The following is a 17,638-nucleotide window of genomic DNA, read 5'->3' on the forward strand; positions in this document are numbered from 1 at the left end:
CTATTCATGCATTTTATTTGGAGAAAAACGGGCCATTTTGGGGAGGTTTGCAGAGTGCAAAAACTTTCCTTTCCTTTCGGAAAGCTCTTTAGTTAGAGTGATTGATGAGAATTACATTGATCAAGTGCTGTGCCAGCAGAAACAAGTCTTAGGTGCTGTAGATTGTCAGTGATTTCCTTCTCCAGCACATGGGTAAATACACCTAGAAACATCTACCTACCTACCTACTCTTTCTCTCTCCCTACCCAACTACTACATTTCTCTCTTTCTCTCTCTATCCCTCTCCCTACCTACCTACCTACCTACCCTCTCTCTGTCCCTATCTACTGTATTTCTCTTTCGCTCTCTCCCTCTATCTACCTACCTACTCTCTCTCTCTCCCTACCTACTGAATTTCTCTCTCTCTCTCCCTCTCCCTACTCTCTTTCCCTACCTATCCACTGTATTTCTCTCTCTCTTTCTATTTCTATTTCTCTATCCCTCTCCCTACCTACCTACACCCTCTCTCTCTCTCCCTACCTACCTAATGTATTTCTCTATTTCTCCATCTCTCTCTATTTTTCTCTCTATATATCCCTTTATCTACATACCTTCCTACCTAACTACTCTCTCTCCCTACCTACCTACTGTATTTCTCTCTATTTCTCTCCCTCTCTATCCCGCTATCTACCTTTTTAAAAAAAAACCTCTTCAAAACCTTGGTGAGTCTTATACTCCGGTGTGTCTTATACTCTGAGAAAAATATGGTAGTTTTCCTATGTTTTGCAGATTACTGCAACCCTAGAGTCCACTAAACACAATGACATACCTAGCAAAAGGGCTTTGCAGTTATGAATCAAAAGTATTTTAGAAAGAAGCACATTGAATACTTTAATAATAAGCCTACAATATTCTTTTTGATTTCATATATTTTGGCTTTCAACCTGAACACAGCAAAGCATAAAATAATGCACACCACTAGATTCCGCTGATCTGATGCACTGCTTTCCTGTAGAATCCAGAACCATTGGATGTGTGCAGAAACAACTGTAAGAGCCTTCAGTATTAATGCACTGGCCATCAATACAGCTGTTGATGTCCTGACATTCATCTGTATCTGTTCAAATGCAAATGAAAAGTACTTCAAAGGAAATCACTTCCTGAAAAATAGCGTGCATAGAACATTTGCAGCGATCAACTTCTGGACTGTATTTTTCATTAGCAGGTATTTAAAATCAAGATAGTCATACTGAACATATTCACAAGGAAGAAAACTGTTAAACAGACATTTATTCCTGAAGCACCCAAATAAATATTCTTGTGGATTTATTTTCTTCTACACACCTGGTATATCAGCACAGCAAGTATATTCTCAATAAATTATATGTATGCTTTCTCTCTAGAATAACAAGACTATTAGTACTACTGGACAAAAATTTACCTGATCCTCATGAATATTCAGACAAAAACTGACTGTTATTCAGACAGCTCATTTTATAGAAAAACAACAACAATATAAGTTCAAGAAATTAAATGGCTTTATATCATAAAAGAAAAGTTATCTGGACCCAAGATAATTAAACCTTTCACTGTGGTTTCCTTTCAATCTGTTATTCTATTCAGAATGGCTTTTCTTTTTAGATTTCAAAAGTCAAGGCCATGACTAGAAATAATTTCCAGTTAAATGGCGAAAAGTAAATAAGTAGGCAATTCAGTGGATTAATGGGAATACATTTATGATAATCACAAGTATGAATTGCTATTCATATTTAGGGACAAGATAGTATGCAAAAATACTCATCTCCTCAAATGAATTTTTTTATAAACAGAATGTGACCCTCACTGAAAAAGAATCCATGTATATTTATACATTATACATAAAAAAATGGGAGTCTAACTGTACATTAGTCAAATTGTAGGACTGTAAAACCTGTAATATAAAACCTGTTAGAAAATTCAGACAGTTTCCCACAAATTATTTAATTACTTCTTCCGGTTTCAGCTTTCTGGTATTGTTGACAAACTTTATCTCATTAAAAATGTAATTCAGCTAGAGCACATCAAAATCTCACTCATCCCACCATTTTTCACGGTAACATTCTAGAGGATTCCTGGGAAGACTACAAGTTTAAATGAGGACGCTAGGCTATTTCACATTTTATTTCCCAGCTGCTATTATTCAGAGGTTTCTTCCTGTAATGGCAATATAAAATTTATCTACTCTCCTTTTGTTATGCAACTCAGAAAGTATACCCCAAGTTAATTACATATTGTGTAATAAGTCTCAGTAAAAACTTTTACCATAGGAAGATGAAATTGAATATAATTGGGATTATTGCTGTATATCCCACTGTAAAATAATCATGTATTTTATTTCTTTGTAATGTTACCTCCATATATCCCTTCCTCTGGTTGCCTTAGGGACAAAAGAACGTAGCAAAATTTCTGCACAACATTCTTTCTGGACATTGCAATCAAGCAGACTGGTGCTAGCCATTGTTCCATATTTCTCCAAATAATAAGTGATTAAAGAATTTTGAAGAAACATATGAGGAATAAAAGCAATCAGGTTCCATATATCAGCTACATATATAAGCGGTCAAAAATTAGATCTTGATCTTGTTGTCTTTCCCCAGTGAGAGGAATATGATGATTCCCCCTGAACACTCACCAAAGCACTGAAGCTTTATAGGATCATAATATGTGCCCTGTTTGCAGTAACATTCATAACCTGGCTGTGTGTTTAAACAGAAGCCATTTTTACATATTTCTTGGCCGAAGAGCTGGCATTCATCAGCATCTGAAAAGGAAACACAGACATTCTAAAACATATACAGTAAGTGGAGTATGAATTTTCAGATCAAATTGTTAGGACAGATATGGTTAATCTCCGTATATAACAACAATAAATAAAACACCGGAGTTGTACATTAGCCTCTATGATGGACCAAAACAAGTATATGTTTCTAAAAAGTTACTCTAAGGGACTTGCATTTTCTTCAGGTGAAATTATGTATTTATTTCAGTTTTTTAAATTCCTATACCACCCATCTCACCTATGTGTATACATAGGTTTTAAACACATATGTTTTAAACAACATAACAAAAATATAAACACACGAGTAAAAGCACATATTAAAAACAGAGTTAACAACAAGTTAAAACTCATAAGTTAGAAGTAAAAAATAACAAACTGGGAAGTACTTTTGTTTATTTTTGTTAAAAGTGTTATTTTTATAAAGAATCAATTGCAGAACTTTGTCATGGGAAGTTGCATGGCATGATTAAATTGTTAAACAACCAAGAGCCTGTCTTTTGAGACCAACAGCCTCATCTGGAATGTTGGCAACTTATTCTTGATATTTATTTAGTATAGAACTAATATATGTGAAACAATTTATTCATTTGAGATGTTCTTTTTTATATTGACAATTCCACTACATGTAGCAATCCTGTTGTCATATGAGGATTGCCTTAGCAGCAGTTTTGATAATGCCAATTAATGGTAAAATTTAGAAGACAATTCAATCAAGCGCTTTACTTCAGGACTCTCCAACCTTGGCAATTTTAAGCCTGGCTGACTTCAATTCCCAGAATTCCCAGCCAACTCTGGGAGTTGAAGTCCACCAGGTGTAAAGTTGCCAAGGTTGGAGATCCCTCCTTTACCTCCAGCTCCAAAATTACTTTCATGTACTAGCTTTACCAATTTACCATTACTAACATTACCAATATACCCCAATTTGTGTTCATGATTTGGTTCTGTATTATATCTGATTTAAAAGCCGCTGAGAATTAATGACTATTTTGTGGATCCCTTTTGGAAATTACAGCAGTGATGTTTTCCTCTGTACAGCTATGACAATAATTATCATTGAATAGAATTCTAAAATGTATCTATTCTGTTATTTGAGAGGTTTTGATGTAAGTGATAGCCAGGAATTTTTACATGCTTGGGAAAAGTTTTGTAAAGCCTTCTACATACACTTGTTTTCATCATCTAAACAACCAGGACAAAGGAATATTAATGTTTTTTTTACAATATTTTATATTTATAAACTAGCTTATGTGTATAATGTTTTAGTTTTTTAAATTACTGAATGCATATTTTATGTTACACTTAAATTTTAGAAATGTCTCAATTTTTATCCCATGTGTTGTGTTATTTCTTAAACAACACCAATTTGCTATTTACACAAGGCCAAATAAAATTTGGTCAAATCATTCAGGTATATAAGATACCATATTTTTTGGAGTATAAGACACACCTTTTTTCCTCAAAAAAGAGGCTGGAAATCTGGGTGCTTCTTATACACTGAATACAGAATTTTTTGCCTCCTGAAGTCCCGCCCCCTTCACCAAAATGGCTGTGCATACCCTTATGAAGGCTTTCAGAGAGCTCTTGGGGGCCGGTGAGGGCAGAAATGAGCAAAAAATGGACCGATTTTTGCCCCGCCAGCCCCCAGCAGCACTCTATAAGTCTCCATAAGGGTGTGCATGCAATTTTTTTGACAAAAACCATGGCCGTTTTTGCAAAAAATTGGCCTTTTTTGCTCATTTTTGGCTACCCCCACTCCCCCAGGAACATTCTGCAAGCCACCCCATGCCTTTTATTTGAAAAAAATGGGTGCGTTTTTGCAATAAATTGAGCGTTTTTGGGAGGTTTTCAGAGTGCAAAAACTATTTTTCCCCTTTTGGAAAGCACTTTAACTGATTGATGAGAATTACACTGATCAAATGCTGTGCCAGCAGAAACACCACCTACCTACCTACCTACCTACCTACCTACCTACCTACCTACCTTCTCTCTCTCTCTCTCTCTCCCTCTCCCTACCAACCTACCTTCACACTCTCTCTCCTCCTACCTACCCCACTGTATTTCTCTATCTCTCTATCCGTCTACCTACCTATTTTTTTAAAAAATCTGCCTCTTCAAAACCTTGGTGTGTCTTATACTCCGGTGCATCTTATACTCCGAAAAATACGGTAGTTGTTTTGAACAGATTTGAAGTCTACTCATATTATCCTAACAATATCATACTAAGAAAATGTTTTCTATTTGCTGGATATTCTAAAGATATTCTTGAGAATGAAAGATTTGGCTATTCTAATATTTTTAAAGCATTTTTCCTGAAATTGAGCAGTACAGTAAAAAAATAAAATCTGGATAAAAACTAGACACCCACATAATAAAGCAAAGTTTTTAGAAGCTCAGATATCCCCAAAATGGCATGTCTAGGATTGCTGAAAGAGAATTATATGTTTTTAAAGGGAAATGAGCAGTTCTAAAGAAGAGAACCAATTATATTCCTTTAAATAAAGAAATCTGAGGGAAAACAAAAGCAAAACCAGCAATGATATTCCTTAGTTGACCTGGTTAAATAGTCCAACAGATACAACTGTACCTTTTGGAACACTGGCTCACATACATCCTAGGAATTTTAAAATATTTTCAGCAGTACCAAACCAATACATCATTTATCATCTAACTGCATTGACACTTTACGGGATTAAAGTCTTGGTCGGTTTAAAAAAAGTTAAAAAATAATTCAAATAAACAGCAGTTGAAGGAAACAATAATTATGAACAAATATTAAAACCATGGCATTTATTCAAGTCTATATTCAAGTCTGTATCAAGGCTGACCTTTGTAACTATGTGCAACATCTCCATAATGTGGTTCTTCAGATGGTATGAACCCTTTCCCTTCAGGACACAGCTCAATAAACTCAGCTAGCCGGAAGATAAAATCAAAAATCCATTTAGAATATTTGTGCATTACAGACTGAAATCAATAGCAACATTTCTATAACAGGAATGTGTTAATGGATTTTTAAATATCACGCTTCAGATTTTAAGTTTTTAAATGGTACAAATATATGGGATTATTGAGAACTCAGTTCTTTTCCTTTTAGTATCCATGGCTTGTAAGATTTAAGTGCATAGTTTGCCCTCAGTACGTACAACTTAAGATTCCATGAGTATGACATATTTTCAAGATGCAAATTTGGAATCTTTATATTAATTTGTATAGTAGTACATGTGTAACTTTATTTTAGCTTATTATTGGAATTGTAATTAATCTAAATTTAAGTTTGGTTGCAGAGCTCAGCTTCTTTTCTTTAGCAGATTTCTATTACCCAAACTAATTTACAACCATTTATTGACTGATTTATATAGTTGCCCATCTCATTTGCATGTGACTTATGGGCAGAATACACAACTAAAACAAATACTAAACAATCAGTATAATGTATCCATTAAAATGACTTAGAAACAATTAAAAGCTATAATAACAAAAGGATAGGGAAGAATGCAATCAAACTTATGCTAGTAATTTAAGGGGTTCCACACTTCCATGGGATTCCCAAGGTCCTATGGCAAAATCAAAATTTGAGGGTCTTCCGGAAGGCCAGCAGGGTTGGGGGGAATGATATTACAAAGAGCTGGTACCAACTTCATATTGGGGGAAACGATAGCACTGGTACCACGGCAGAAAAGGCTCTTCTCTTGGGTTCTGCCAAATAAAGCTCCTTGTCTGAAGGATTGAAAGGGATGGGACAGCTGGATTTAACTAGGGTGAGGTGAACCCTCAAATAAGATGCCATGATTGTAGGGCTTTAAAGGTCTTCCCCAGCACCTTAAATTGGAACTGGAAGCAAATTGTTAAAACAATGTGCCGTTGTTGGGATACATATAAATGCCAATGCTGTTGCATTTTACACTAGCTGAAACTCCAGATACTCTTTAAGGGCAGCCCCATGTTATAATAGTCCATTTAGGGAGTAGCTACAATGTGAGTAACTGAGAATAGGGCCTCCTGATCCAGGAAAAGGTACAACCGGCATACAACACAAGCTGCACAATTCAAAGAAAATGCAAAGGCTGAGATAATCTTTCTTTTAGAAAGCAAAAATGAGTTGAACACTGCCAATTTTTCAGTATGTGATAGACTTCAGTTGGTAAGGGAGGGGGGGAAGTAATAAAAATTAAGCCTGAAAAATCTTTTTTGGCCCTTGTAAGCAAGTTTCCTAGCCAAATACTAACACAAATACAAGTAATCTGTAAAGCAAGTTTGTTGCAACAATTCTATGGAATTGGAGTTGGAAAACTGGCAACATTTTTAATATATTTTTTGAGAATTACTTGCAGTGCAATCACATTCATTCCTCCATCCCCAACAAGTTATATACAGGAGTAAATCAGAAACCTTTTTCTTATTATTTGTTGCAAAACAACATTAGATTTCTTTTTAAAGGAAATACAGCAATCTTTTAATAAAATAATAAACAACCCGGAGTTATGAAAAGAACTAAGGACTTGCAATCTGTTATGGGCACTTTTGTTCTGAGGCAGAATTTTTATACATTTAACTACTATTAGGCAAACAAAATCCCTATCTTAGGTAGCACAAGGAAAATTTAAAACATATAGTCTTTACAGCCACGTGTGAGAGAGACAGATGTATTCTAAAAAACTATTACTATTTAAAACATTAACTTTCTTTTAATTTTATATGACTGAATGATTCCAATGTAGATATCTTTCATGCAAGTAAAGCTTTCAGTTGACAGAAAAGCTCAAATATTCCAGCTTGCATCTCTCCCCCTCTCCCTAATATTAACCTCAATGATCCAAGTTGTTTAGGAAAATATGATTGCTAAGAGCAAGAACTTTTTAGTTACGTAACCACTGAGCATCCCCATAACGTTATGCACAATAATTGCCACTGAATGGAAAAGGGTAACTCACCACTTCCAAGCACGGGACATGGGAATATTTCACAGTTGTCACCCCAGCCAGCACCCAAAGTACAACAGCATTCTTGCTTTGTAACATTGGATGTTAAGACATTGTCACAAAAATTTGCGTCATTTAGATTGTAGTAACATTCCTTCTTTTCAATTGTTTCTTTGGTTCTGTCTGGAATCTCTAGGAAAAGCAAACAGTAAAAGATACATTCAATATGTAGTTGATAACTGCAGGAAGTTATCAACTAAAAAATAAATACAGTGCTTAAACAAAAACCATCTAAAACAATTCACAATATCTATAACCTGATATTAAGCTGATGATGTGGGTCAATGTAAATATAATATCAGGCTCTTTATTGGTTATGTTTCAGAGATTAGAATCAGACAATGAAATTACAGACTCAACCACCAATCTTTCCTCTGTTCAGGAACCCTTTTAAAATAAGATTTGCTCATTTATTTTATCTCCTGACTTAAACATCTTGAAAGAGGTAGCTGTAGTTGAGACTGGTTCCTTAGTACAGAGGAATGCCTGTAGCAGTGGTGAAATTCAATTTTGTTTACTACCAGTTCTGTGGCCGTGGCTTGGTGGGCATGAGGTTGCATGGTGGGCATGAGGTTGCTTGGTGGGCATGGCAGGGAAAGGATACTGCAAAATCTCAATTCTCATCCCACTCTGGGGCCAGCCAGAGGTGACATTTGCTGCTTCTCTGAACTACTCAAAATTTCCGCTACCAGTTCTCCAAACTACTCACAATTTCCGCTACCGGTTTTCCACAACCTGTCAGTAACTGCTGGATTTCACCCCTGGTCTGTAGAGATTCTCAGTCATCCAAGTCATAGTTGTCTCAAAGGTGCTTTTCCAAAAAGCAAACGGAATTGAGGAAGAAGACTCTTACATTTTGTTTCTCATCTAAGAAGCTTCTTGGATGAGAAGTGAAATGTCTTCTTCTTCTTCTACCTCAAGGGAAAAAAACAGTTCCAGTTGCCTTTTGAAAAAGCATCTTTTAGTATAGACAGAGGAAAGAAAGGTTAGTGTTAACCTAGTTCTTAGGTTTCTCCTTCTATTCTGACATAGAGTCTGAGCCAGCAGCAGCTGTGAGCATCCTGCCTCTTCAATGTGCTCTCATACGGCTTCTGTTTGGCTCCAGTAATTCCCCCAAGTTCTGGACATCAATTTCATAAATATCCCTGAGCATGAGCTTGTAAAACTTAATTTCAGTTTCATGCCAATGTGCTTACGTCAACCCAGTTGACAGAGAATCAAATTTAATAGCACGTTAAGACTGCTGAACCAAGGCAAGAGATTATTCTTAAATTCAGACAGAACAGGATGGGGACAGATCCAGAATTATTGGGCTCGCCCTACCAACTGACACTTTCCCCTCAGTCCTGCTAGTTTAGATGGACATTAGTTGCTATAAGAACATTGTTTAGTAAAGTTTTTGATCTGCAGATAACCAAATGTGAGCCTCTTTGGTGGAAGTTCAACTCTAGGGAGAGCTGTGTTTGTTGATGCTGTAGCCTATTGTATATCAATAGTGGCTAGGTCCTGTTATGGGGTTAGCAGTTGAGTCCCAAAGGCTGATTGTTCTGGGGGAACTTTCATTCCCCCCCCCCCCCGGGTGATGTAGAATGGAGACAATTAGGGAGTTTGTGGCAACCATTAACCTGACCCAAGTGATTTAGGGCTGACACAAATCAAGGGTTGAAATATTAGATCTGGTTTTTGTCTTGGAATAGTTGTGACATGATTTGGTAAGAGTGGTGGAATAACTATTAGTTCCTTTCCACAGTAATCATTTGTTTGCTGGCATTGCTGGACCCTTCAGGGACATAGGACCTATTTAGATTGATCCAGTTTAATAATTTAATGAACCCCGATGGGCTCTATCCATGGATTTTATTTTTTAGGATCTGAGTGCTGGAAGGGAGGTATGACAAGACCTTATTTAATTTGTTCCTACACAGTTTCCCATTGTGTGCCTATCTTGCAATATTCCTTAGTTTTTCAAGCAGCCCCAGGAGATGCAATGCCAGAAGAGATGCCTACAGTACCACTAATTAAAAATGAATAGCCCGAAAAAGTTCTCTGAGCTGCCCAAAACAATTAGATAATTGTCATATATAAAATAATAATTCAAGTTAGGTAGCTCCATTTCATGTACTGGTTATTATACATTTAGATATGTATGTATTTTCTGCCTTCAGAAGAACATATGTTTCTATTATAAAAAACACATAAATAAAGCAACATGAAGTTTTTAAAATTCAGCACACTTTCTCATCTTGCATTCACACAGCATTCTCATCTTGCTTTTATTCTTTGCAAGATCAATAAATATGCTGCAGACAAACTAATCCAGTCTAAGGTCTCTCTCTTTTCATCAGGCATGTATAGTTTTTAAAAATGTCTGAATTTCATAAAATATATATTATTATGTGTGGCATTATCCACTGTCTAAGAAGAACCAAATTAAGAATGTTACATATCACACGTATGATGTATGATATGTAGCTGGAATAATTTGGTGTTTCCAAGATGAGAGAAGGATCTGTATATCATCCCCAAAGCATACATTATTTTCACTGAACAAAAAGGCACTCAAAAGACCAGGTGAAAGAAACAGGGGAGGAGGAGGAGGAAGAGGAGAGGGCATAACATGACTTTTGCCGGTGAAATCTATCTCTATCACACAAAATAATCATCTACATATATCGACATACATCATGAATATCGAGAAGATTAAAAAAATACACAGCTAGACCAAAATATTAGCCAATGGGACAAATTAAAGAAGTTGGGTTCCCGTGTCAAGCAGAGTACAAATTAACACAGTCTCAAAATTATTATTTTTGCTGCAACAGAATGTGAAACTCATAGTGATTTTTTAAACATCCTTTGTAATTCTGTTTCAATTTTCCCTCCATTTAGTGTCCTGATTTTTAAAATAGTTATTTACACAGCTGGGACTAAAAGTTAGAGAGGCTTTGTGAAAGTTTGGAAACTGAATGAGACAAAACACTTTTATGAAAACAATAGAAATGGACACAGAATAAACCAGTTTTACATATTTATGAGTCTTCTTTGATATTATTAGCATATACATAGATGTAATGATTTACTTCATGCTGCAAATCTCTGGAGACATTTGAAAGATGTACCAATGTAATCTATTTTACAGAGATGATTATTTTAGGCTTGGTTAGAAGAAAAGTCTTTACGGTGTCCAGAATAAATCTGACTGCAAGACTTTACTTGGGAAGGCGGCATGAAGTGTAGTTCTAAGCAAATAATTCAGTAAAATGAGAAGGCAATTAATATTCACAAAAATAAACCACTGTGGCAAATCATTGGCTTTCAGGGCAACAAAAAGGAATATACTTAGGTATTAAAGCACACACAAAAATTAAAATATTATTGAAGAGCATGGAGATTAATTCTAGTAAGTGTTTGGATCGGTTTAAACAAATATTTTTTCTCCATCCAGCTGTAACCTTTGCTCTTTTATTCATGCTTTAATTTGTGTCATAATGAAGAAAATTGACATTATTTTGCTGGACTTCTGAGATATCAGCAGTCTCTGTTATGCTGATCTCTGGAACAGAATTCAGCAGCATTTCAAATTTCCAATATTCTTTTAATTTGGACATCTATTTTTGTATTTCAAGTTTAACTCCATCCTATAATACTGGTATAGCCAAAATAAATCTTTATTCTATAGACAACCAAGTAAAGAAAAGGGCTGGACATCCAGCTTCCTTATTTCCTAAGACAGTGATGGAGAACCCATCATACGGGTATTAAAGGTGATATGTCATGATGTTTTGAGTGGCACACCAGCAGAGTCAAGTTCATCATTTTCTGATTTTTCACATGTCAAGCACAAAAGGTTCCTATTCATTGTCCTAAGATGACCTTTCCAAAGAACATAGAGGTGTTTTATTTGATATAGAGAACTGGCACAGTGATCCTACAAAGCACAGCTGTGGAGACTCTGTGGTAGAATTGCTCAAGCTATGCCGTTTTGAGTTTTCATTGATGGTCTTCTTCAACTGCTTTCTTAATAGGTTATTAATTTTTTTTAGGCACAGATATTTTTCGAAAGTACAGCTTTAGTTTTAGAATAATTTTATTGAGGCTTGCTTAGTATGCAATTTTAACACTATATAGTTAGACAATATCCATCATTTAATCTTACACTTAAGATTAGCCTATACAAAAATTTTAACAGATATATTGTAGCATTATTATTTTTGCTATTGTTATTAGTAATATATTATGTATTTTTAATCTACTTTATTCTGAATTCTGAATTGGATAAAGTACTGTATGTATTTGTTTTAACAAAAATAATTGGTTCAATGCAATGAAAGCCTCTGCTTTTAGCTTCATAGTCAATACATTAAAAGAGATGATTTTAAGAACCTAATACAGGGACTGCAATAGGTTTTAATTGATTATTTGTTCTTATTTTTATTCTATCATTTTAAACCTGATAATGGTTTGTGTATCAGTTTTTTGAAATGTGTAATCCTGAGATGCTTCAAGAATCCAAACTAGAAAACATAACAAATCTATGCATAAATGATATTTAAAGAACGGATAAGCATCAGAAACTGGCAGGAAATGTAAATAACTTTTAAAATAACAAATTTTCAAATATTCACAGCCATTAGTTCATTATTATCATTAACATCTGCATATATGACTGAACAATTTGACACAATCAGCATGTCAGACTAAAGACATGTTAACCAGGAGATAATTTAGAGTCATTGGGCATTACCTGTTGAGGAGCGGAATTGACAGAGTCCACTCATTGGGTCATATTCCTGATTTTCATTGGAACACAGACATAGGAAGGAGCCTTCCACATTTTCACAGAGAGCTTCGCCACATACCCCACTCAGCATTTCACATTCATTCACATCTGAAAAATAAAGTATAATATTAATCCAAACTTTCTTCATTTTGTTCTGTTCTATTAAATTTAACATTGTCGTCGTCACCACCACCACCACCACCAAAGTGTTATTATTTCTCTGTGTAATCAGTGTTATCAGCTGGGAAACTGAACATATTTATTTTTTTAAAGCATTTCCATTTATTATATAACTAACATAATTATTGTTGAACTTAACTCATATAATTATTTATTCCAATTTGTCATTAACATTCCCACAACTGGAATTCAGGAATGCACCTTAACTTGGCAAACTGTACGATAATACTAAAAATGTTGCATTTGCTAAGGGTGGATCTAGCAGATGATATTCCAGCAATGACTTCAGAATATTACCAAAAAAAAAAAAATCCCCAAAGACAAATTCTATGGGTTAAATGGAAGGCGTTCCATACTGCAGAATCAAAATATCATCTCTTTCTGGAGCAAATTTGTAATGAGATATCTTGCCGTCAGACCAAGGAAGAGAAAAAGCGAAACTGCCTCTCAAGACTTAAAACAGAAACCAAGAAAACTATTACAATTGTAATAAGTTTCAGTTATCAGTAAAAAGACTTATTAACATGTATCAAGGGCATAAAAGGAAATAAGAAACTTGGGGGGAAAAACTCAGACATCACTAAAGTCCATCCACGTATGCCTAGGGCAGATATAATTCAGCATAAACATTCTAGTTCTGGAATATGAGGCAGGTTGAATGCCCTCATATTGATTAAGAGAACAGGAATTCACAGTGAGGAATTGTTATTTTTCTTCTGAGCCCTGTCTTACAACATTTTATAACTCTGAGAGGATTTGAAAAAACTGACATAAAACAGAACTCAATCACACAAAAAGTGGTTATATAAATGAAAATGTATATTGCTTAACAATTTTGAGGATTTTCTGGGACTTTGAAATTTAGGTTCAGATCTACAGTAGTCATAACTCATGAGATATCTAGCAATGAATGATCTGAAGTTCTGTGGCATCAGGGTGATGTTTTTTCCTCCCATTCCGATGAACCTGGATATGGAAGCATGACTTTCTAAAGAGACACTCCAAATATAGTTTTCCCTGCATGTTAGACCTCTATGTAAATCTGGATCTCAACCATATATTGGCCATCATGGCCCCGAACTTAGATTAATGAACAAGCAGTTATGAGAGTAGCAGGGCAGAAACTCTTCTTAAAATTATCATTTTACCATTTCCTTTTGGAATACTCTCTTGTTTCTGAGATACTTTCAGTCTGCACATATAAGCAGACTACTTTGGTGAATGCAGAATTTGCAACTGATGACTTAAATTGTTCAATGCTTCAACTATTTTCCAAAGAGCTTTGTTTTGCTCTTTTATCACATGGGTCTCTGGGCCTTGAGCCTCTTATCTGGCAGGGCTGCAACAGATAAATTAAAATAGCTAAAGGCACTTTTATCAAAGATAATGAAAGCTGCCCATAACCTTGCTGAGAAGGGAATATTGTTTATTTGCTAAATGATTCATTTATTTAGTTTTGGCCAGGGAGACCCATTCCTTTTCCCATATTAGGAAAGAGAATAGTCAGGGGCTTTAAAAGCTCTACAGGAAAAACAAAGGAGGAAGGTCTTCACCCTCCTCAGCTTTGCCCTTCAACTATTTCCAGTATACAGAATGTTTTTTGAAGGGAAAAATGCATTTCTAGTGGGTAGGATTTTAATTATTTTTTCTTGTTATCTAACTCATTCTAAATCCCCAAACAAACAGAGGCTGGAGAAACCTTTTTGTTTGCTTTTGTTCTCTTTATCTTGGGTTTTTGGTCTTGATAAGATTTGTTTCTTGGTGCCCCCTCCCTAACTCTCAAGATTCCTTGTCTACTGGAAGAATGGTAGGAAGATGGAGGAAAGGTAGAAAAAGAACAGAAGGGAAACCTGGAGTAGGGATGCATCAGAGGTGAAACTTGATATTTTCAGTAGGACTTAAGAATGGCGGAACTAGTGTCACACATATGAATTAAGAGGAGTTTCTTCCTTTACTTGGACAATTTCTATTTTATTCTATTTTAGAAGGTTTTCATCTGTTTTCAACTTCAAAATGAAGGGAAAGCGTTTGTGCCACCAATCTTGAGGTATTTCTTATTTCATTGTCATGCTGTGATGTTAGTCCAAAACAATCGTATTCTGGATTTTCCATGTTATTCTCATGTCTCCATACAATGTAGGCCTACTCACTGGCATCCCAATTTGAACCAGTGCCCAGTTTAAGCACATCTTATGTTGACAGCTTTCCAGTCACAAACTCCACAGTGACTGTCTTCCCTTATTTCTCCCTATAGTCCTTGTTGCTTTCTTTCAGTTCCTTGATTCAGTGTCATGGTCTTCAGGATCCAGTCTTTCAAGAACTTGTTCTATAATTCTGAAACCAACTCCATCCCACTCTGTGGAAATTTGCTGGCTTTTAAAATGGATTAAAGCAGTGGTGGGTTCCAGATCCCATCGCAATTGGTACACTGTGACGGGGGCTGGGCATCCACCTCGGGCATGTCTGCTATGTGTGCGTGCGCACACAATCACCCTGTGACACCCCAGCTGCTCAGTGGGGTCACGCAAGCGCCGTACGCTGTGTGCATGTGCACTATTGGTCCGTTCCCCTCAAAAAGAGGGAAGGAATGCGGGCGGGTCAGTGAGCTCACGAAACACCATTCTGGTATGGTGGCCACTGCTCCCAGCTGCCACCAGTACGCCCTTACTGGGCTGTACCACCTGGAACCCACCACTGGATTAAAGGCCTTTTTACTGGAAGAAGATTTTTTTGGGTAGAATTTAGTTATTCCATGCTACTTTATATGATAGTTATAGGTTAATACCCAATTTCAGTTACTACAGATGTGTTTATAGGGTACATGGTCTTATACCATGGTATTGTTTTAAATGTATCACTATGTTGATGACTGTGAAATAATTGTATTGTTGTTGAAATTCATATTGGTTTTCTGAATTTTGCTTTCTGATATGTACTCGATGTACTGTATATTGTTATGAATCTTTTTATTATTGTAATTACTCAACAATCATGGTCAGAAGATTGGAAAAAGAGTTTGTTTGGGAAGTTACTCTAATATAATTTTTACCAAGTTTCCATGTGACCCCTGAAGGATAACAGGATTGTCAGGATCAAACTCCAGGCTGTGGTCAAAGTTTTCCTGCAATAATGCATTCTATCTACTGTGCCACCATGGCTCCTTTATGCCATTATACTAACCACTCTCTTGGTTTGTCACCTTTTCAATTTAAAAAAACCTTAAAAAATTAAATTATGTCAATAATATTAACCAGATTTACGAAGAGCCTGATATTTTCACAAAAAGATTCTAAAAAAGTAAGATAATAAAGATAATAAGATATTAAAAAGTCATTGATAAATTTATTTCTCCACATAACAAAAATAAAAAGAAACTTAACATTTCCATGAAAATTGATTTGTCAAGGAAAATGATTAAAATGTAACATCTTACCCACACAGCCCTGCCCATCCTGTAGATATTGATATCCCTGATAACAAAGACAGCGATAGGAGCCAGGGGAATTTTCACAGATACCATGGTCACCGCATATAGTGCTGTTTGCACATTCATCAATATCTGAAAATAGCAAATTATAGTTGTTGTGATTAGTAGTAGTACTTCTGCCTTTACTCTAAGAGCAAGTTAGCCTCTTCCTAACAATAGCCCTGTGAGATTGAGTTGGACTGAAAGATAATGATATTGGTATTGTTTAGGGTTTAATTTTGTAAGCTACCCAGAGCCACATATGTGAAATGGGTGGCTGTAAAAATTGAATGATTAAATGAATGAAAGAACGAATAAATGAGTGAATGGCTCAAAGTCAGCCCAATTTTTCTGTTTGAAAGAAGTTGAAAGTGAATATTCCTAATCCATGCTATAACCTTAACTATCATATTACAATGACTTTCTTAACATTATATCCATTTATATTAGTGAACATAATATTGAGGCAAATTGTACAGAAAAAAAGACATTTAGAAATAAATATCTGCTTATGTTGGGAATAAACTGTTGCAATGCTATCTTTCTATGGTCAAATATGAACCACATATTCTTCTGTAGTTTTCTGGATTTGTCCTGACCATTTACTCCTTAATATTGTTGGAAAGAAGATCGTATTAACTTGGCTCAATAGGAAGCGAGGGCAATCTCATTCTTTTCTTCCTCTTGGGCCTCACCTAGTAAAACATAGCTGCCATAGCTTATCTAAAAGCCGTAGCTTACTCTTATACACAATTTGGCTAGATTTGATTCTTGAGTGTACGGAAGTCAAAGACTTCATCTTGCTCCATATTTTTGTGTCATGAATATTTGGTAGTTCACTTGGTGCCCTTAGGCATCTCGTACACATTTATGTAATGGTTCTCTCTTGCCTGGGAACCACTAGTTGACACCTTGCTAAATTCATTATGCTGCTGTTAACTTATCCAAATCATTATCCTACGTTGGACAGTGAAATATAAAGATATCTTTGGTTATCTTTGTAGATCATGGTATTCTATGAGAGTCTTTGTAGAGAAAGAATGAAAACTAATGATCGGATGTAATAATCAAAGCTCTGCCAAACCCATCTCACCTTCACATGTTCGGCCATCTCTAGAAACCATAAAACCCTGTTCACAAATGCAGCGGAAGGAACCCTCAGTATTTAAACATTTTCCATGGGATGAACAGAGGTTGGATCCTGCACATTCATTGATATCTGGAGGGAACACAAAAACAGAGATCAAAGAAATTTATATTAATATGAGCCCTGTACTTCTAAAATGATCATCAATATTTAATATAGTACCACCATTTCTGAAATACTGAGATATGGGAAACTCACAGACAGAAAATCTTTGTTAACAGATAATAAAAATTTCATCTGAGGTGGGTTGCTCCTGGTTCAGCCTGGATCGGGCGAACAGTAATGACGG

The 17,638-nt window shown here is 35.6% G+C and overlaps 1 protein-coding gene across 2 annotated transcripts in view; it reads right to left on the reverse strand.

The window, feature by feature from the left end:
• The window catches only part of LTBP1 (latent transforming growth factor beta binding protein 1), a 208,087-nt gene that overhangs the window by 20,421 nt on the left and 170,028 nt on the right, over positions 1-17,638 (reverse strand). For both annotated transcript variants that reach the window (XM_014058956.2, XM_087717961.1), the window contains 7 exons: positions 17,296-17,421; positions 16,170-16,295; positions 12,521-12,664; positions 7,729-7,908; positions 5,623-5,709; positions 2,651-2,779; positions 956-1,096 (listed from right to left, as the gene is read on the reverse strand). In XM_014058956.2, the coding sequence (XP_013914431.2) occupies positions 956-1,096; positions 2,651-2,779; positions 5,623-5,709; positions 7,729-7,908; positions 12,521-12,664; positions 16,170-16,295; positions 17,296-17,421 (933 nt within the window). The remainder of the gene's footprint in view (positions 1-955; positions 1,097-2,650; positions 2,780-5,622; positions 5,710-7,728; positions 7,909-12,520; positions 12,665-16,169; positions 16,296-17,295; positions 17,422-17,638) is intronic.

Source organism: Thamnophis sirtalis, unplaced genomic scaffold (assembly GCF_051295495.1).
Source record: "Thamnophis sirtalis isolate CommonGarterSnake01/CBP01778 unplaced genomic scaffold, rThaSir2_p1.2 scaffold_6, whole genome shotgun sequence".
NCBI lineage: Eukaryota > Metazoa > Chordata > Lepidosauria > Squamata > Natricidae > Thamnophis > Thamnophis sirtalis.